We start from the raw sequence: 21,573 nt of genomic DNA on the forward strand, positions 1-21,573 counted from the left end.
TTTTTCCTAAAAAAAAAAAGGTGTTAATCTCTCAGCACTAAGAAGAAATAAAGTAAAAACCTATACTCCAAGGCTGACATGTTTTGAGTGTTCTGTGCTAGCAATGGACTGTAACAAGTTAGTCACCTAAAGGGTAGGAGCCAGACAGAAGCAATAATAAGCTAACCAACACGTCTGCGCAATGGACACTGGATACTCCAACTTCTGGTCCCCTTTTTATACATTTCTTGCTGAACCAAAGGGCCTCTAAATGATAAATCTTATTCTCATTGTGAACCAAAGTATACCTCAAAATTAGAATATTAGTACAACAAATGCATGTCATTGAGGGTTGAGAAAAGCATGATATGGCAGAATGTCACGCATTAACGGTAGACATGAGTAGAATCTCATCAAAGTCCTAATTAATCAGTACAGCATGTTTGCCAAATAATTCCAAAAAAGTTTCTTATTTCCCCCTTAATCCCATCAGACTAGCTCAGTTCAAACAATAATCTTCAAACACCCCAGGCTCCATGTCTCATCTCATGGTCCAGAGATTTAGCGAGATGGACATCCATTGGAGCTCTATCCATATGCACAAGTTTTCCCAATGCTTTCGTGGCCGGATAGTTGGGATCCATGGTGTGCGTGTGCGTGTGCGTGAGTGTGTGTGTGTGAGAGAGAGAGAGAGAGAGAGAGAGAGAGTCATCTTTCGTCACTCTGACCAAATTGCTTTTGGATGTCTTTGAAAGATATTGTAGCCGAACCCCTCTGTTTAGCCTTCTGTTGTGAAGGGTGCTCCCTCCAACCAGTCATATATATGACCTAAAATAATCCCAATGGACAATTATCAAGACCAAACATATACATAGAAGAGAACGAACTCTGAAAAGGCATAGTTTGTCTTATTACTGAGTCTGCAAATAGAGCATTTCCTCTAATTTGCATCAGATGGCAAAAATGGATAATCATAAACATGCGAAAGTTCAAAAAACTAAATCTTAATTAAGGGACCTTTTCAATGATAAGAACTCAACATCTGGGGAACAGGGAAGTTACTAACAATTAACACAACACGAACATAATAAGCAATGGAAGATAGATGCAATGGAAGCAACTAGGAACTGAAATTAAAAGTTTCAGAGACAATATTGGTGCAATGGTTGACAATATGCATGAAAAAGAAGGATAAAATGATGCAGCACCAAATCGTTATGGCAGAATAATAGATGAAAATTCACATTAAGAAGTGAATGTACAATAAGGGCGGATTTGGAACTAACATCCCTAACGCAAGCTGAAACTTTCAGCACAGAAAACCTTTAAGATCCTGTCATTGCAGTTATAAAGTAACTGAACCAGAACAACAGGGATTTGGGGAGATAACAACAGGGATTAGGTAAAGATCATTTACCGAATACCTGTTGCTATCACCTGAAAACGTCTCTTCTGGTTACAATGCCAGTGAAAAGAAAAGCAAATGGAAAGCAGTGAAAGCCTCAAGATCTGGCAATCAGGTATCGCGTTTGATGCTTGTAATGATTTGCTTTTGTTTCCCAAAGCTAGGTTGGAACACGCACAAGTAGTGGGAAAGATCCCAAGGACTTCCATAAGTGTCTGGAAACAGAACTGATGATCATAAAACCAGGGTTGATTGAGACCAGAGACATGGGGATGTAATTGGGAGTGCCCTTGCTGCACTTCCGACTTTCCAGCAAAACTTATTCTGTACCAGATAAAGTGAGGAAACAGAGGGTGGAAGAGGAGAAAAGCTCTCCATTGTGGAAGGGTCATACTGGTAAAACCTGTCTTAGTGGTAATTCCCTGCTGACCTCAGCAGTAGATGAGATTGATGAAAATGCCAGAGGTTTCTTATGTGGAAACAATGGAGGAAGGAAGATGCACCATGAAGGCTGGCCTTGATAACTCAAGCCAGAAATGAGATCTAGACATCAGAAGGCTGAGAAGGGTGAATATGCCTTTACTTCCCAAGATGAAAAGGATATTTGCAAGGAAAGATAACTTACACCAGGCAGGATACTTACAAGCAAATATTGCAGAGGGAAGGAAAGGATGAAATTTCCAGTGAGAGTATCAGGGCTGGGGAATGACATTAGATAAAGGAGTCCAATGGAGGTTGGGAACTAATGAACCCCTGCTCTAGTGGAAGGACAGATGGGTACAAAGTCACCCTCTCTTGGAGACTGTAAACCAAATAATCCCAGAGGAAGAGGTGATCTGGAAAGTTAAGATCATTGGAGTTCACTTGGAGACTGGAATTGGAGCCAATTAAAGAACTGTCCTACACCAGTAACAATGCAAGACATTAGGATATTAACAAAGCCAATGAATTGCAATATCCTGCCCCAAGTTCTGCCAAACATCAACCTAAGTAAGTATGACAGAGAGCAAAGAGAGAATTTCTTGATTCCAATGAAGACATCTTACAGCCGTTATCTAGCTCCATGTATAAATTTAGCATAGTGCTTGAGAATTCTCTCTGAATTTGATTTATCCACATGTACAGGAATTTGGAGCAACATAATGACAAGAATCAAGTGACAAACATAATTAAGGATCGCCAACCCCATGAATCCTATATGTGGGGCCATTAGTTATGACAACTGTATCTTAAAGGAATTGCAGAAATTCTGGCTACACTATTTGGAATAACTCTCGTCATATTAAGGAGGTTTCGTAAATGTTATTAAAATTCATTACGATTTCATGTACTTACCAAAAGTTTGCAACATAAAATTACCTAGAAAGTCCTTAAAACCCTTAAAAAGCCATGGAATTCAACCCATTCCAAGGGACAAAAACAACGAGTAACTTTATCCAACAAGCAGTAGAGATTTACATATCGACGATTAGCTGCTGTCCGCATACATATACAAAATCAGGTACTTTCATAGCAAAAAGGTAAATTAGACGCTGAGTTTTTGTATACTGATGGGCCCAGTTGAAGTTTATTTAGTAGTGTAAGAAGGAAGGAACAAACATTTAATTAAAGAAATACACTACAGGAATGGAAATTTAAGTACCTGGAATGTTGCTGGTACAGTTCCATCTTCTGCTGCAAACATTGATTCATAAACAGCTGCGGTTGCAAGGGCTGTTTCTCTATTTAGAATCTAGTTCACATTAAGAAGAAATTATGTGAGACAGTAGCAAAGTATTAAACATTTACTTGAGAAGGAAAATATGATACTAAAATGGTGGAAAACTAGGATACTCGTAATGGCACCTAGAAGGATGAATTAGTTGCAGAATGTCTTACCTTGCCCCTATGTATAAGAGCATTTGATTCGCCCATTGCACGTAGATGCTCTATCAACTCCAGAGCTACCCCAGCAAAAGGGAAAGCAATCAGTATGTATAATATGAAAAACAAATGGAAGAAAAAAGTGCATTTATAAAAGATAATATAGCAAAAAATTACAAATTCTAAAGCAGTTTGCTGCCTTGGTAGGACAACCATTGAGCATATGTGGTCTGTAAACAAATAGTTTTAACCTATCAAAACAACAAAAAGGGGGTATACCAAACGGACAGTCTGACACAAGCGGAAGTGCAAACAGCGCAGCATCTGAATTTGATTCACAACTATGATATGGATTTTTAGAAGAGAACCAGAGAGAATGTCTTCTAGGACACTATCTTAGCACAAACTCTCAAAGTTATATGCAAAAACCTCAAGAAAGCACCATTCTCACTAATGCTTTACCAACATCTATGACCCTAAACTAGATTCCTCATCAATGTAACATACTCTCTCCGAAAGAGTAATCCAAATAGAAAGTAAAAATCACTAGGATCCTATATCACCTAAGAGAAGAAAATCACCAGAAATTCTAAAATAACTGGCTTCTGGTACTTTTACAGTGACTCTATGGCCTGCACGTGTCTTTGTACATGCTTTCGACGGGGCATGATTGATGCATTTATGTATCAAGCTTATTACAAGAATTAAAATCAAATGACGAAAAGCATCACCTAGCAGGCTAGCAGCTCCAACAGTGAAGATAGCCAAATAGCAGAGCATTCATACAATATTTTACAGCATGAACCTACCCAACTTCCATAGATAGGCCAAGGCCACAAAAGAAGCAAGTTGTAAAAAATTTTATTACCAAATTAAAAACTAAAAGACGATTGGGTTAGCTGTGCTGCTAAATAAGACAGTGCAAAACCTCCAAGACCATTAAAAACCGACTTTAGAAACCATGACCAAGCAACAGTTGAGAATCTAATCCAAAGCAAGCATATCTAAATTATCAGGTCTCTCAGGCGCTACAGTCAGTCTATATAAATAACATTCTCTACAGCTCAAATTACCATGCTCAACTTGTTCCTTTTTCACTCTCCCCTCAAAATCACATTTTACATTAATAACTACCAATCAGAAGATTTCTCCAATCTAATAGTTACACAAATGAACTGGACATAAATATGCACCAGGAAACCTAAAATCTGATCATCTTTTTCTTACTCCCTCCGTACCATAAAATTTGTTGCTTCTAGGGATTTGGACTAGGTTTCAACAGCAAACATCAAGTTCTTGCTTTTTGCCTACTTTCAACTTTTTGCCTCCAGGAATTGTTGGCAGAGCCTATGCATGGAAACTCCAAATACTCGCAATCAAGAAAACGATGTGGGGCCAAATTCCAAATACCCACTGTCAAACAAGACAAACATAAATCAATTATGTAATTGTTCACATGCTATTAGTGCTCTGTTGATGCAACTACAACTGTTGCTCACAATTATGGGGCCAAATAGTTTGGATGAACATTATTCTCTAATGGAAGGGTAGCAATTAGAAATAAGAGATATATGAATGAGGAGAGTGTAATTAAGGTATTTGTTCAACAATGTGCACATGAATAATTCTGTAACTGACTTAGGTTACAAAACATTGCAAGCCTAACGAGTGCTGCAGTTGATTTGTGAGGTCATAATTTCATTGTAGAGGATGTAGACTCAACCCTTTGAAGATCCAGCAGTGCCTGGAGCTTCAAACAAAAGGTTTCCTTTGGTGATGCTATGATGTCAAAAATTATTTCACAAAGCAAGATGAAATAATTCTTCACATTACAGTTTTATTTAAATTAAGCCACCCTAGGTTATGGCTGACCAAGCTCAAACTGTAAGGACCTGCCAGGCTGAGTCTAATGCCCTACTCCAAAAACAAAAGAGATCTAAGAAAACAAAGACTACTGGTTATCGGCAGAAAGATGTAGACATTCTATGCATAATTGCTGCTACTACTTGGCAGTGACCTAGCTTTCCCTACCTATTGTAACATTTATTACATGGCCCGAAAAGAAAAAAATAAAGACTATATGTTCTGGGTAAAGTTTTAACGTAAAACAAGTGGCTTAACTATGAGGAATGCAATAAAACCTGGTTCAAGAGCATGGCTATTTTCAGGGATACTGATTCTTCAAGTGGCCATAAAGAATGAAGCTTATGAGGGATGAACAAGAAGAAGAAGAATCATCTAACATGAGAAAAGAGAGTTTAAAAACTAAATGTTATAAAGTTGCAAATGATAACAGTGGAGCCCAAAAAAGGAACGCATAAGACAAATTTGTCAAACAGTTACAGCTGTGTTGATTTCACCAAGTGACAATTTAACCCGCTATAAAAGCTCTTTAGAGAGGTTGAATGCACTATTAATTTACTTATGACCTTCTCGCCAATCTTACTCCTATTAAACTGTGTTTTCAAGTATCAAGAAGTAAATATAAACAGAGTTTAACTATAAGCCTATAACTTTACCAAAGGTTCAAGATTAACAAGCATCCTTCTTGACAAGAACCTAGTTAACCACAATCAAGTGAAAGGGTAAATACATCATGCGTACAAGCTACAAGGATACATAGCTCTTTCAAGTTGACAAGCCTTGAAAAGTAAAGCTCTCAAAGCCAATGGAAAAAAAAACTTACGATTTTTATATCTAACAGTGTATTCATCAACATCAACTCCAGGAAGCATGAAGCCTGCTCTAGTCAAAAGATTACCAGCATCTCGCACCTAGACATCAACAAAGCTGTTTTCTCATAACTTCCTGGTAAATAGTATTATAAGCAGCTAACGCACCCATATATGCACACACGAATATGACCAGGAAACTTAAAAATTTGATCATGTTTTAATACTAAGTTTCATGCCTTTTCACCTAAGAGATTTTTTCCCCAAAAAAAGGAAGAAAGAGACAGTGTAACAAGGTACTACCTCAAATGAACGAGAAGCCTAAGAAAATGCAAAAGGAATAGTATTGCAGTTGCTTAGAGAAAGACCAGATAATGTGACCTTTTCTCAAGTATCCAAGAAATTTACACAATCAAAGTCTCATAAATTTTCTGTCAAATGCTCAACTATCAGAGAAATGTGGCCTGTGTATTTAATGCCTTACTCTTGATGTTACATATCCTGGTATATAAGAGAGGAGTCAGTCTAGGGTAACACGAAAAGACAAACATGAAAAGAAATTTCCGTGGTCATATAATTTTCTGTACCAAGCTTAGTGGAAAAAAACTGTTGTGCGTGCAGATCAGCTATTTGATAATGCCAAAACAGGTAAGAAAAGAATTTCCTCCTGTGAGAAGATTCTATAAGAGAATAAGCTTTTCTCCTTTTCCATGTGGTGACATCGATTTAAATTAACAACTGAATCTCTTTAAAAGTTCATGCAATTTTGAAATTGACAACAATGTAGGACAAATATTAGGTAAAAAGGTACAGTTCAAGAGTATATCAAGCACAAATGCCCATAGGCACAGCACTTTCTTCAAGGAAGCACTATGCTTCTCTGTGTACATGCAAAGGTGGAATGACAACCTTCATAAACTGAATTTGTTTTTCTCTAAGGTGATCTTCAGAACAATATGGTTCATTAAACAACACAAAGGCTTAAGAGGCTACCTGTGCCAAGGGTGATAAACGTGGACTTATGCCTCCTTCACGTTCCATTTGTGCTACAGTGCATGCTATTCTTAGCTCCCTACAAGATACCAGCAATTACAAAACTGTAAACTTATGCATAGGAAAACAACTACATCAGTTAAACAAAAAGTCATGACAAACTTTAATGTGTCTCCACCAAGGATTGCTGCAAGAAAGAGGCCATCAGGCTTCAATGCCAATCTAGCCTGTTAAAAACACAATGGTATTTGTGTTAATCATTTCAACAACATCCCCTAAAGAACTATTGGATGTAAATACTGTAAAGTTTGGACTAATAGGTGCAGTAGAGGATGAGCAATAAGAAAAAGAGAATGCACCTGTATCATGGCTCCAGGAAGATCATTAGTCCAGTGGAGTCCCAAGCAACTAATAACCAGATCCAGAGAACTTGACATTCATAGCAGAAATTCTCAGTAAGTACTGTTTTGCTTTAATAAATACATGAATCAGAAGACAAAAATATGACCCAGCTGGCATAAAAACCCATAGCGATTCAACTAAACATACCTTTCTTTAATGGGCAAAAATTCTTCATCTCCAACAACATATGACGTCTCTATATTTTCGTTAGGCATTCTCATCTCAGCATTTTTACATAATTTTACCATGTCATTTGATGTATCCATCATGATTAGCTTTTCAATACCACCTGATAACTAAAAACTTTAGTTACAATACAGAATAATATAGGCCCAACCAAGAATTATAAATGAAGAAATCCAAAATTGTGCTGCAGTTAGAAAACACAAGTTTTTGAGCAAGGTGATTCTCAGAGAACATACAAGAGTTAATGTGACGTCCCCACTTCTCCCTAAGGCGAACCAAAGGGTATCCGCGGGACGCCTGCCCAACTCTCGCCAGGACTCGGTACACTTTCCATTCAAGCTTAATACAATACTAGCCATTAATACGATGTAAAGTAAGCAAAATGCGGAAACGTTTGAATTTAACAATATATAACAATCATCAAATCCTTACATCGGTTCTCAAAAGATACATCAGTTCCAATATACATAACCAAGAGGTCTAGTCAAATACATTGAAACCCTAAAACAAAAGTACATCCCATGGGTTTCTTCGAGTCTCATTCCAAGTCCAATCTTGTTAAGGAAAACAAATCTACGGGTGAGCAATCGCTCATGGGGCCAAGAACACACATGCAAGCACATTATCCAAGTATCAATCCCAATTAACGAGTAAAATAATAATATTCAAGAAAATGACAATTCGAGCAAGAAAAGTAAACAGAAACAATTCAAAGATATTGGAGCTCTCAGGAGCTATTTTCCCATTGCACGATCAAGAACCTCCACGAGTTGATACTCCGTCAATCGAGTAGGTTATAGTCCGTAGAACCACACTTATCATGTCCCCGTTCACCATTACATACCCCTATACCGGGCCCGCCAGTCATTTATTTGAGGCGATACTGCTCGAGTATGCCAAGCAAGACCTCTCAGTAGGTCAATCTTATATTTTCCCATGGTTCACCAAGGAGTCCGACCAAACCTATGCTGGCTCGAGTCCAAAGTTGGCTAGTGAGAATTGGGCGTCCCCCAATTGACATTTGTAAGTCGAGGAGATTCACTCCAGCGACGAATGCAGCCATAGCATATCATTTCATTTCATTCAAGCATTCAATCATTTCATTTCATTCAATCAAGCATTCATAATTCATTCGTTCCATTTCAATCAATTTAATCATGAGTCAGAGAACGAGTGCGATAACGTACACGCTCGTCTCCATTTTCAAAATCTCCAATCAACTATAACAATTAAGCATGTATCAAGTATTCATACACTTGACACTCACCGAGTGATTCAAGTAGCAAGTACAAGCGATAAGTTAGGCGTCTCCAGTGAGATCCTCTTGAAGGTTCTCTTGAGTGCCTGAGCAATTAATAATAATCTATCACTCATAACCCCAATTATCGAAGAAGATTGTACTAGAGTACAATCTAAGAAAATCTCATGAAAATGAACCCTATTGACTCGTAAATCGAGGCTCAAAGACGGGGTTTTAAAGCACAAGAGAAATCTGGTTTTCATCTCTAAATTCAAGTGTAAAACGATCATGTGATATCGAAGGGAAAAGGAGAATTCGAAAAACTCCATTTCCTTAAGTTTCAAAAATTTCAGCTTTGATACGAGATCTTTGAAAAATCGTATCTCACTCTTTACAAGTCCAAAATTGGAAAACTTGGTACCGTTGGAAACTTCTTCCAAAGTACTAAAAGTTGCTAGAAGACACTTTTCCATGATTCCAAATGGAAGATTTTCAAAATTTGACTCAAAGTTACTGTTTTAGGCTATCAAGGCAGTTTTGAGGTTGATTTTTGGCCAACTTTGAAAATTCGGCAAAATTCACAGAATTTGAACTAGCCTCTCAAATTTGAAACTCAATTAGAGTTACAATTAAAATTTAAAACAAAACAAGCGGAACAAGAATTGGAGTTTTGAGCACCAAGATATGGCGGCTCAAGATTACTGAAAAGTGAGACCGTTAGGCCAAATTTCAGATTTAATTCACGAATGTTGGGACTTTGGTTGAATATCGAAACGGACTCGGAATGACACCAAAATTAGCAGTATTACACTACTATATAAGGGCTATTCCTCTGTCAAATTTCATAGAAAAATACGTACGGATAGTCAGTTAACAAAATGACTAAAGTCCCACGAATTTCCAAGACAAATCTATCTTTGTATGCAAATTTCCTTTTCTAAATATTCGGCCAATGAAAACATCTCAAATCTGGTTCATTTAGGTAGACAATGTCTAAGAAACATCCAAGATGTGTTTGGTAGGTGATTAACATCAAGAATTTCGAAACAACAAGTCCCAATCAAGGTTAAGGCATCAACTAGCTAAAAGAGGGTTTTCAATCCCTGAATCAGTTTCGAACTTCGGCCACAACTCACTCAATTCAACTTGGAATTGAACGTGGTTGGTGGCGTTGAAAACTAGATTCATAAAGCTACAATTTCTCAGAAGAAATCGTTTTAAAAATCTGTCCACAACTAACTCATATTTGAGCATCAACTCGCTGCTTAAAACAGAGCTTCCAGTAAAACGAGAAACAGAATAGGCAACTTTACAAGGTTAGTTCGGATCACTCAGATGGAATCAGGATGTGCATTTTATACCGTTGGAAAGCTGGGAATGTCTAATTTCCAGTGCCGCAAACGGCATTCGATTTCGACGTCGGAGCAAAAAGTTATAGCTGTTTGAAAAACACTGCCAGTGCAATACGGGAAAAATTCCAGTTTTGAATGAACTTTCGAAATCACCACATTTGGCCAACCAAATCACGTAATTTTTTGTAGAAACCTTCCACACAACCCATACAACATATATACATCATAAACAAGTCAACAGAATTTCAAAAAAATGCTCTAAAGGTCACGGCATTCACAGGGGCAGAAATGAAAAAATTCTCCCCTTCACTGCCTTTGAGCTTTCATCCATAATATCACTCATTTCTACTAATTTAAGCACTAATCCAATATTATTAACATCAAAACTCACAAAATCAGTCCATCAAGCCATAGTGGGAGTTCATAGAACCCACTCACCAATTTTCAAACAATTTAAAACTACCCATAAGAAATTATGAACTCATAAGTGCTAAACAACTTCCATAAGTCAAGATTTGCAAGGTTGATCGTCACTTACTTTCTTAGATGATTAAGGCAGAAATTTCAATCCTCCTTGCTCAAGAAAAACCGTGGATTTGAAACTCTTTTTGTAGCTTGAGTTGCTCTCCAAGTAGATTGCAAAATGTGGTTAAAGTTAGAGGTGATTTGGTGAAGATTTAGTAAAGAAATGGTGCAAGAAAATTGAAGAGCTTTGGTTGTTTTTCTTCTCCTTGGTGGCCGGCTGGAATTAGGGTTGTAATCGAGTCGAGTCGAGCCCGAGTATCGCCATACTCGAGCTCGACTCGACATAGAGATAGGGGTGCTCGAGCTCGAGCTCGAGCGAGTAGTATTATTGGAGCTCGAGCTCGAGCTCGAAACTTGTTCTCAGTACTCGAGCTCGACTCGTGGGCTCGAGTCCATTCGAGCATTCGAGCCTTATCGAGCTCTATCGAGTTCGAATTGTTAAATTTCATTTTCTTGATAATTTTTGAGTGAAAAGTTATTATTGCCCTTTTAAAATTTTTATATAATTTGAAACATTTCGTAAATTCGATAATTTTTTTAGGTATAATGGTAATTTTATATATTAAATAATATATATAATTTTAATAATAATATATTAAATAATTAAAATTAAATATGCTCGATAAGGCTCGTCGAGCCTCCGAGCATCTCTTCTGGATGCTCGAGCTCGACTCGATAGCCTTATCGAGCTGCTCGAGCTCGACTCGAACTCGGTTTGACCGAGTTCGAGTCAAGCTTTTGACCGAGCTGCTCGCGAGCAGCTCGGTTCGATTACAACTAGGGGTGTTTCGCGAATCGAGCCGCTCGCGAGCCGATAGCGAGCGGCTCGAATACGAGCTCGACTCGAGCTCGTCAATATCGAGCTCGAGCTAATTAAGTCGATCTCGATCTCGAACTCGAGCTAAAAAACATTAAGCTCGTTGGCTCGCGAGCTCAATTATATATATTTTTTATTTTAATAGTAAAATTACATATATATCCCTAATATTTTATTATTTGTTAAAAAAATTATTTTTTATTTTTTAAAAATAAAATAATAATAATTATTTTTTTTATTTTTTAAGCTCGAGCTCGACTCGAATTTGACTCGAGCTCGAGCTCGAGCTTGATATTTTGAGCTCGTCGAGCTCGAGCTCGAGTTCGAGTTTCACAAAATTAACTCGAGCTCGGCTCGATTAGCCAAAACTCGACTCGAGCTCGACTCGTTTGCACCCCTAATTACAACCCTAGCTGGAATGAGAGAGAGAGAGAGAGAGTTTGACTACAAATGAAGCTTCCAAGAGAAGCTAAAATGTGTGGCTCTAATTAATTCAAAAGTCAACTCTTTCTCCCGCGGGCACGCGCACGTTTTGTACTCGATTCCTCTCGAGTTTGTTGCACTAGTGCACTAAACCTCTAATGCACTTACATTCATACTATTATTATTCACTCTTAATGGACTAAAAATAAAGGTCTAAAGTCTCTTAATTAATCGCGCATGCGAAAACGCATATCTCCGATTTGTGCGCGATAAAGTGAAATTTTCAAGAAATTCTTATAACGATAGTATAACTATCTAACACTTGAACACTTAAACATAAAAATACCTATTTTAAGACTAATGTACAAGTCTCCAATTTTCCAGACTCATTGTACTCTCAAATCGGTTATTGCTTCCAAATGTGCATTCACTATTCTCACTTAACGAGTTTCCAAAAGTTAAATTTTGAAACAAGTCACTTTAAAAATATAATTAAGCTATAGATCCATGTAATTAGGTTTAAAAAAGTTAGAAAATAATATTCAGGGCAATTGGCCAAATAAATAATTAAATGAATTAGAATTAGGAGTTTAAAATAAACAAATTTTCCGAGTCCTCACATCTTATATTGTTAAATTCGAACATATTTGCATTTTGCTTACTTTACATCGTATTAATGGCTAGTATTGTATTAAATTTAAATGGAAAGTATACCGAGTCCTGGCGAGAGTTGGGCAGGCGTCCCGCGAATACCCTTTGGTTCGCCTTAGGGAGAAGTGGGGGCGTCACAGTTGGTATCAGAGCGCTAGGTTAGAGATCTATTTGGGAGTTATACTAGAAACCTTATCTTTAGAACTTGAGATAGAATGACTAAATCATACTTCAAGTGATACTTGGGCAAGTTAGTGTCTAAGTTAGGCATGCCGTAAGTGACATCCGTGCGAGTTAGCGATTAAGTTTCTAACCCGAAAAGTGTAATTGTTTTGCAGGATGGAAAATGAAAACGGGACTCCGGCAGCTAATGGCAATGGCCATGTTAATGGTCATGTAGAATCTCGTAGGCCTATTTACTACCGAACTCTTAGTGGAGGGGCTCGAGTGCGCTACTCGACTGCTAATAGGTACCCTCGATATTCGTGTAGGTTGACCTTTGCCTGCCCGAACCACCTTGTGCTAGACTTGGACGATGAGCGTCGTCGTTGGTGAACGCCAATTTAGATTTACAGGCGGAGGTGGACGAGCTGAGACAGATGATTAGTGCTCAGGGCGAGAGGATCGCTGAGCTTAAGGAGGTAGTGGAGGGCGAGGTGGCTACTATTGCGGTTACTCGTGAGGAGTTCCAGAGGACTAGGGCTCGACTTACTATGTTAGGTGAGGAGGTCCATGATCGGGCTTCCGGAATCCTAGCTGATGTTACTAGGCTGGCAGATGAGGTGATGGATGCAGTCCAGACCCTGATCAGGAGGAGAATCCGGAGGAGGATCCTGAGGAGGAGATTCCTCCTGGTAGTCCTACTGTGGACTAGATCTAGACTGATTGACCTTTTGACCCTTTTGACTGGTGTAGATATGATTAGCAGGAGTGATGCTAAGTGCTGAGGCCAATGTATTTTGCATGACAGTATGGCCAACTTTTGTGGCACTTGCTTTTACTTTAGTCTTCTGTGACTAAAAGTACTCTTGTGGCACCTGTATGCTATATTTTTGTGATTTTCCCCATGACTTGCTAATTGTATGAATCTTGCCATGTTAATGAATGTAAATTATTGATATTTTCAATGTTTTCGTGATTGGTTCTTGTTTTAAGTATTTTCTCGCGTAATTGATTCATTTCTTGCACTAGGCATACCTAGAATAATGGAAGGAGGACGAAGGAGTGGTCGAGACCGTGGACGAGGGACTAGACAGGTCCAACTTCATGAGGATGACCAGGGATCAGCAACTGGACCGACACAGGAACAAGAAAATATTGAGGATAATCAAGTGGCTACTGCCATTAACCGATTTGAGAGAACAATGAACCTGAAAAATTGGAGACTTGTACATTAGTTTTAAAATAGGCATGTTTATGTTTAACTGTTCAAGTGTTAGATAGTTATACTATCGTTATAAGAATTTCTTGAAAATTTCACTTTATCGCGTACAAATCGGAGATACGCGTTTTCGCGTGCGCGATTAATTGAGAGACTTTAGACCTTTATTTTTAAATCATTAAGAATGAATAATAATAATATGAATGTAAGTGCATTAGAGGTTTAGTGCACTAGTGCAACAAACTCGAGAGGAATCGAGCTAAAAACGCGCGCGTGCGCTCGGAAGAAAGAGTTGACTTTTGAATTAATTAGAACCACACATTTTAACTTTTCTTGAAAGTTTCATTTGCAGTCAAACTCTCTCTCTCTCTCTCTCATTCCAGCCGGCCACCAAGGAGAAGAAAAACAACCAAAGCTCTTTAATTTTCTTGCACCATTTCTTCACTAAATCTTCACCAAATCACCTCAAACTTTAACCACATTTTGCAATCTATTTGGAGAGCAACTCAAGCTACAAAAAGAGCTTCAAATCCACGATTTTTCTTAAGCAAGGACGACCGAAATTTCTGCCTTAATCATCTAACAAAGTAAGTGACGATCAACCTTGCAAATCTTGACTTATGGAAGTTGTTTAGCACTTATGAGTTCATAATTTTTAATAGGTAGTTTTAAATTGTTGAAAAATTGGTGAGTGGGTTCTATGAACTCCCACTATAGCTTGATGGACTGATTTTGTGAATTTTGATGTTAATAATGTTGGATTAGTGCTTAAATTAGTAGAAATGAATGATATTATGGATAAAGGTCAAAGGAAGTGAGGGGAGAATTTTTTCATTTCTACCCCTGTGAATGCCGTGACCTTTAGAGCATTTTTTTGAAATTCTATTGACTTGTTTATGATGTATATATGTTGTATGGGTTGTGTGGAAGATTTCCACAAAAAATTACGTGATTTGGTTGGCCAAATGTGGTGATTTCGAAAGTTCATTCAAAACTGAAATTTTTCTCGTATTGCACTGGCAGTGTTTTTCAAACAGTTATAACTTTTTGCTCCGACGTCGAAATCGAGTGCCATTTGCGGCACTGGAAATTAGACATTCCCAACTTTCCAACGGTATAAAATGCACATCCTGACTCCACCTGAGTGATCCGAACAAACCTTGTAAAGTTGCTTGTTCTGTTTCTCGTTTTACTAGAAGCTCTGTTTTAAGCAACGAGTTGATTCCCAAATATGAGCTAGTTGTGGACAGATTTTTAAAACGATTTCTTCTGAGAAATTGTAACTTTATGAATCTAGTTTTTAACGCCACCAACCACACTCAATTCCAAGTTTAATTGAGTGAGTTATGGCCAAAGTTCGAAACTGAAAAACCCTCTTTTGGCTAGTTGATGCCTTAACCTTGATTGGGACTTGTTGTTTCGAAATTATTGGTGTTAATCACCTACCAAACACATCTTGGATGCTTCTTAGACATTGTCTACCTAAATGAACCAGATTTGAGATGTTTTCATTGGCCGAATATTTAGAAAAGGAAAATTTGCATAAAAAGATAGATTTGTCTTGAAAATTCGTGGGACTTTAGTGATTTTGTTAACCGACTATCCGTACGTATTTTTCTATGAAATTTGACAGAGCAATAGCCCTTATATGGTAGTGTAATACTGCTAATTTTGGTGCTATTCCGAATCCGTTTCGATATTCAACCAAAGTCCCAACGTTCGTGAATTAAATCTGGAATTTGGCCTAACGGTCTTACTTTTCAGTAACCTTGAGTCGCCATATCTTGGTGCTCAAAACTCCAATTCTTGTTCCGCTTGTTTTGTTTTAAACTTTGATTGTAACTCTAATTGAGTTTCAAATTTGAGAGGCTAGTTCAAATTCTGTGAATTTTGCCAAATTTTCAAAGTTGGCCAAAAACCAACACCGAAACTGCCTTGATAGCCTAAAACAGTAACTTTAAGCCAAATTTTGAATGTCTTCCATTTGGAATCATGAAAAAGTGTCTTCTAGGAACTTTTAGTACTTTGGAAGAAGTTTCCAACTGTACCAAGTTTTCCAATTTTGGACTTATAAAGTGTGAGATACGATTTTCAAAGATATCGTATCAAAGCTGAAATTTTCGAAACTTAAGGAAATGGAGTTTTTCGAATTCTCCTTTTCCCTTCGATATCACATGATCGTTTTACACTTGAATTTAGAGAAGAAAACCAGATTTCTCTTGTGCTTTAAAACCCCGGGATATACTTTTGTTTTAGGGTTTCAATGTATTTGACTAGACCTCTTGGTTGTGTATATTGGAACTGATGTATCTTTTGAGAACCGATGTAAGGATTTGATGATTGTTATATATTGTTAAATTTGAACGTTTCCGCATTTTGCTTACTTTACATCGTATTAATGGCTAATATTGTATTAAGCTTGAATGGAAAGTGTACCTAGTCCTGGCGAGAACTGAGCAGGCGTCCCGCGGATACCCTTTGGTTTGCCTTAGGGAGAAGTGGGGGCGTCACAGTTAATGACACGGATGAAATATATCCACCAGGATCTGGTCGATCTACCATAGGCCACAATATGTGATGTAATTTGTATATTTTGGAGTACCAGGTGTTCTACACAATTTGGAAGGTCACACAATAATGTTTTCTGATATCTTCAACTTTATTATATACATATGGAATCTTTCCGATATAATAGATATCACTACTAGCCATTGGCCATTTGGTCCAGTGGTCATCACCATTAAAGGTGATGCTGGAGGTCAGGGGTTCAATCCCTGCCTCCCACAAATTTGCCACAATTTGTGGCGGTCTTAATTGACCTTCATCGATGGAGTCTGTACTCACATCGAACCCCCTCCCCTTCCCCTTAGACTAGGCTAGATTAGGTTATAGGACATCTATCGTTTCGACCAAAAAAAAAAAAGATATCACTACTAGAGATGATGAACAAAAGCTTTAAATTGTTTCAGGGTGTTCTAGGAAATGAACCTAAAGATGACGATTACTTAGGAAATATAGACACAATTTCTTGAATCCTTTTCCCTCATATACTTCTCTTATATTTGGACTTAATTATTTTTCCAACTAATTGCTCTTCAAACTTTCTATTGATCTGAATACCCTATTAACTAACAATTAATTGCGACTCATCATCCATGCCTTTGACTGTCATATTTGTCCAAAATCCATCTAAGTGTCACCAACAAAGCCTTTAAAACATTATCACCTAAGCTGCCTCAACCTGTTCTATTCTAATTCTCTTTTACTACCCATCTCCTGGAAAACTTCTGCCATATCTCTCCACAGCACTCAGACGAAAAGTCTATTTTGTTTCAGATTTTTGTATGGGACCACATGATGCAAATACAGTAAACAACAAACAAAATAGAGCAATTATACTCCTGTAGAATTCAGAAACAGCTGGATTTTCATAGACAAATTGAAAAGAAACACTTGAAAAGAAGTAAAATGGCCAACTTTTCTACACCTAGATGAGCTTAATGGCTTACACTAGCAGTGAATGCATCATGTTCTTCAAAATATGAAAAGAGACCACCTAACATCACGAAAACTTCGGAATGCCACCTTCAATCTGACAATGGAATTTCCATTGTACATTGTTTGTCTTACATAACAAAGTTCTATTACTTTCAGACAGTTAATGGGTCCAGGCTAAGAACTCAGAAAGTCTTGAACATAAACAAGCGATATTCTCCATCCTAAATAAGCCATTAATCGCTCTAAAAATCAATTTAGATAACTTTCTTCATATCATACATCCATGAAATACCCTGAGTGTTCTCATCTTCAAGACGTAAGCTCACAGAAAATTAAAAAACAGATATGTATTAAGTAACCCTATATAGAAGTGAATACTCATCTAATATTTTACTTCATGGTAGAACCATGTGCTGCCAACAATAATACAGAAGTAACAGATACAAAAGGGCTAAAAATTTAACTCTTACCACGTCCCCTTAACAAACGACGAACAGCTTCCAGTGATCCGCCCATACACAATGTGGTAGGAAAGGTCCTTTTACAATCCTAGAGAGAAAAAGGGGGACCCAGTTCAAACCAAGAAAAAGTTCAGAATTACAATTTAATTGGCTGACATAAAGGGCTGTAAGAACTGGAACAGTGAGTTAAAACTTGCTCTTCATTGTTGTTTTCACTAAGTTGATGATCTTCAAGTCTTACAAGCTGTTATTTCACATATTAGCTACAAGCAAACTCTAACATAGTACCCTTTACATTTTACAACATGTTGCAAGATACTGATTAAGCAATTGAAGTCATATAATTCTACAATAGAAGATATGTAACAAGTTTCATACTTTTAATATGTATAAGGTAAGTTTAAGATCAGTTCAACCACAAGAGCCAATTCAAATTTAAGAAGCCATACCAAGCATATGACCAACAATATGTCTATAGTCTACGAGTATTCCATCACCAAAACAGCAGCAAATAATTGAGATAAAACTATTTTGTCCTCTTTGAAAATTGATTTATTTACAGAGAAAGTCTAAAGTTAATTGTAGAAAAAAAACAGATTATTAATTGAAATTCAACTTGAAAGTAGGTGCAGGCAACAAAAGATGTTCCAGCTAGAACTGAGTATGAGGCATACAAGTTAGATAAGAAAAGCAATTTGCAACTGCAATCTGTGCCAAAACCTAAAGGACCACCAAAAGAAATACAGTATAATAATGTAACAGATATTTGATAAAATGGATGCTGGGAAGGACAAAAGTTGGAGCCTTTACGCTAAATTGACAAATCAAACACTAATACAACTCAAGCAACAATAGCACAGTTAGCAAAAGCTCTTCAATGAAAAGATCCGTAACATTTTTACAGAGCATATCACTATAAAATCTGATGCCTGACCTAGTTACAAACAGTCTGTGATCATAGACAGCTTTCTCCATCAACTATTCTTTAATACTTTTCTTGCATTAAGTATCGCACAGATTTCAATCATTACCCTTCCACGAATATCTTCCAATTAATGAACTCTTACAGTTCATAGATGCAAAATTACGTGTCATTTCTGCTTTTGACTGTAACTTAAAGAGGACAAACCTAACCAATAAAGCCTATGGAATGGAAGCAATAGAAACATCAAAAGTGTAAGGTTATCATGTTTTATAAGGAACAGGGGAAGCCATATCTTCAGGATAGAAATTTAAACTTTTAACAAAGAAGAAAACCATATGAACAGCTCAAAACTACCACAACAGTTCCCTTATCCGACTACCATATTGAAAGAATTTACACTCCATTTTTTCTCTTCATCTCTGTACAATATGTAACTATTTCAATCCTACAAGGCAAATCTTGAAACGTTAATCGCCTAATACTATTGTTTAGAAACAATTCAACCATCAGAGCTGAACAATTCCACATTCAAATCGAAACAAATTACTACAAGAAGAAAAATAAAATAAAAAATAACAGCATATTATATTGCTACCTCCAAGCGATCAAGCAAATTTTCAGCCACAGCATCAACCAAAGAATCCTTTGGCTGCATCAACCATGCTACTCGATCACGCTGTCATTATCAAATGTAAGGCTTTAACAAGGCCTCCACTACAATTTACAAGCAGTACAGATTAAACCACCCAAAATTCGAAAACAAAAAATTGAACAGTAGGACTAAGCAATTAAATACATCAATAAATAAAATTTTTCCATAGGAAATGAAAAAATGCTCAACTTGTTTCTGCTTGAGATGGCGGTCGAAGATTTTCACTTTCGAGCTCTGACCGGCGTCGTCTGCGAATTCGGTTGAATAAAGCCTTTTCCATATTCCTCCCCCTGCTAATAGGCGTCTCTGCCAATATTTCATTGAAGATGTTCTCATCTTTTATTTCCTTTTCTCTCTTCCCTTACAATTGATTTAAAACTGACTGGGTCGGGCGGGGTCGACTGTGTGCGGGTCCGGTTGCAGTAGCTGTGCTCCACTTAGCAACGCCTGGGGAAGGAAAAGAGACGACTTAAATCCCTCCAAGTTGCCGGACGTTTCCAGCTTTTCCTGTAATTTCAGTCCCCTACCTATATTCTTCAACTAGTTCGAAATTAGTCCTTTCGTTCATGCTTATGCTTTCTTTCCTTTTTTTTCCCCCTTTCTTTCTTTCTTTCTTTCTTTTTGTTTTCCTCTTTCCAATAAACATTTAAACCATTCACAAGTTTGTTCAGTCAAAATTTAAGTTCAGAGTCGCGTTGACCTCACTCTAGCCAAATTCGAATGATTAGATTACACATAAGTTCGAAAGATTGATAAGTACTTGGTTGCAAATCTAGAATACAATAGAAAGATAAGGAAGAGGCAGAAAAAGAGGTGAATAACCTATTTTTATTTGATAATAGGTAATGGCTACAGGTTATAACAGGTTGCCAATTTTCATTAATGAGGTAGCGCAATATGATGAGCCGTCAGTGTAAAATAGGTTTACACTGACGGTGTAAGAAAGATTAACTCAAAAGGAAGCTTCCATAATATGTTTTCTAAATCAATAGTCAATTATGGAAACTCATATTGATCTCACTCGAGCCAAATTTGAATAACTAGCTTATTCGTAAGTTCGGAATGTTGACAAGTAAGTGTACATATATTTTTAAAAAACCTCTATAGCATGTTTTCTAAATTAATGGTCAATTATGAAAAGCTATCATAAGAAACAATAACAACGAGTCTTTGGGAACCTTTTTTGACCTACACATGCTACTGCTGCACAACGGTGCTTTAGACAACTTGCAACCTTTAAATAACCGTAAGATGATGAATAGCTATTGAGCCAGATGTTTTTGGGAATTTGAAGGGGTCTAAAAAGAAATAAATATGAGCAAGAGAGGCAACAAAAAAGGGAAACCGTGGATAAGGGTGTAAGAAAAAAATATAAAAGTTGGATGCATTCTCATCAGACCAAACATATTAAGAAGGGTGTAACTTCTCATGGAAGCCAAGAACTGGTAAAATGGAAAGGAGTGCAATCGGGATAGATAACAAAATACAAATAAATGAGCTCTACTTAACTTGTATTATAATATAATACATATGAGAATACCACTTAAGAAAATGTAGAAGAAGTTGGAAAATTATATATTAAAATTATCTCTCATCCAATTACATATTTTCCATTTACCATTTGCAAAACAAAAAAGGAATATGTTTTCATTAGATTTAAGGGATAATTTCAAAAACCTCCCCTAAGGCTTCTAACTATTTCATTGACCGCCCTCCAAATTTTAAAAATTACACTAACCTCCCTAGAGATTTATTATCTTATAACATTAGGTCCAACTAACAATTAAAAGTAATATTAAGAGAAAGAATATAATATGATTTCACCATTACCCCTTCATCTATTAAATTGTATAATTAATCTAATACGTGCCCAAACATTAAAAAAAATTATAATTTGCTATTCATCATGGGATATTAAATCATATTAAATCACACATGGCATCAAAAATAGTATATCATTGTATATATTTTACTTAATGTAAAATATGAATTGCTCATTTTAGTTACAACCTGTTATCAAACATGATCAACAACAAATAATAAAAAAGAATGTAACCAAAATATTACCAAAAGCGAATTTTAATATCATAAAAATCTCAACAATTAGCCTTGATATGTTGACAAGAATATTTATGATGTTAAAGTTTG

The 21,573-nt window shown here is 36.9% G+C and overlaps 1 protein-coding gene across 2 annotated transcripts; it reads right to left on the reverse strand.

Annotated features, from left to right (window-relative positions):
- Positions 1 to 245: 245 nt before the first annotated feature.
- On the reverse strand, positions 246 to 19,910 carry LOC113749474 (putative methyltransferase At1g22800, mitochondrial). 2 transcript variants are annotated; one of them, XM_027293224.1, is made up of 11 exons: positions 19,615 to 19,910; positions 19,369 to 19,449; positions 17,858 to 17,936; positions 7,462 to 7,603; positions 7,272 to 7,341; positions 7,075 to 7,139; positions 6,913 to 6,991; positions 5,934 to 6,021; positions 3,263 to 3,327; positions 3,027 to 3,116; positions 246 to 807 (listed from the first exon to the last, which is right to left on the reverse strand). In XM_027293224.1, exons 1-11 carry the CDS (start codon positions 19,759 to 19,761, stop codon positions 688 to 690), a joined length of 1,026 nt encoding a protein of 341 aa, XP_027149025.1. In that variant the 5' UTR covers positions 19,762 to 19,910; the 3' UTR covers positions 246 to 687. The 2 variants fall into 2 exon arrangements, with proteins under 2 accessions (XP_027149025.1, XP_027149026.1); XM_027293225.1 differs by having other exon boundaries at positions 19,369 to 19,487; positions 19,615 to 19,672.
- Between the last annotated feature and the right edge of the window lie 1,663 nt (positions 19,911 to 21,573).

Source organism: Coffea eugenioides, chromosome 10, assembly GCF_003713205.1.
Source record: "Coffea eugenioides isolate CCC68of chromosome 10, Ceug_1.0, whole genome shotgun sequence".
NCBI classification, from domain to species: Eukaryota; Viridiplantae; Streptophyta; class Magnoliopsida; order Gentianales; family Rubiaceae; genus Coffea; species Coffea eugenioides.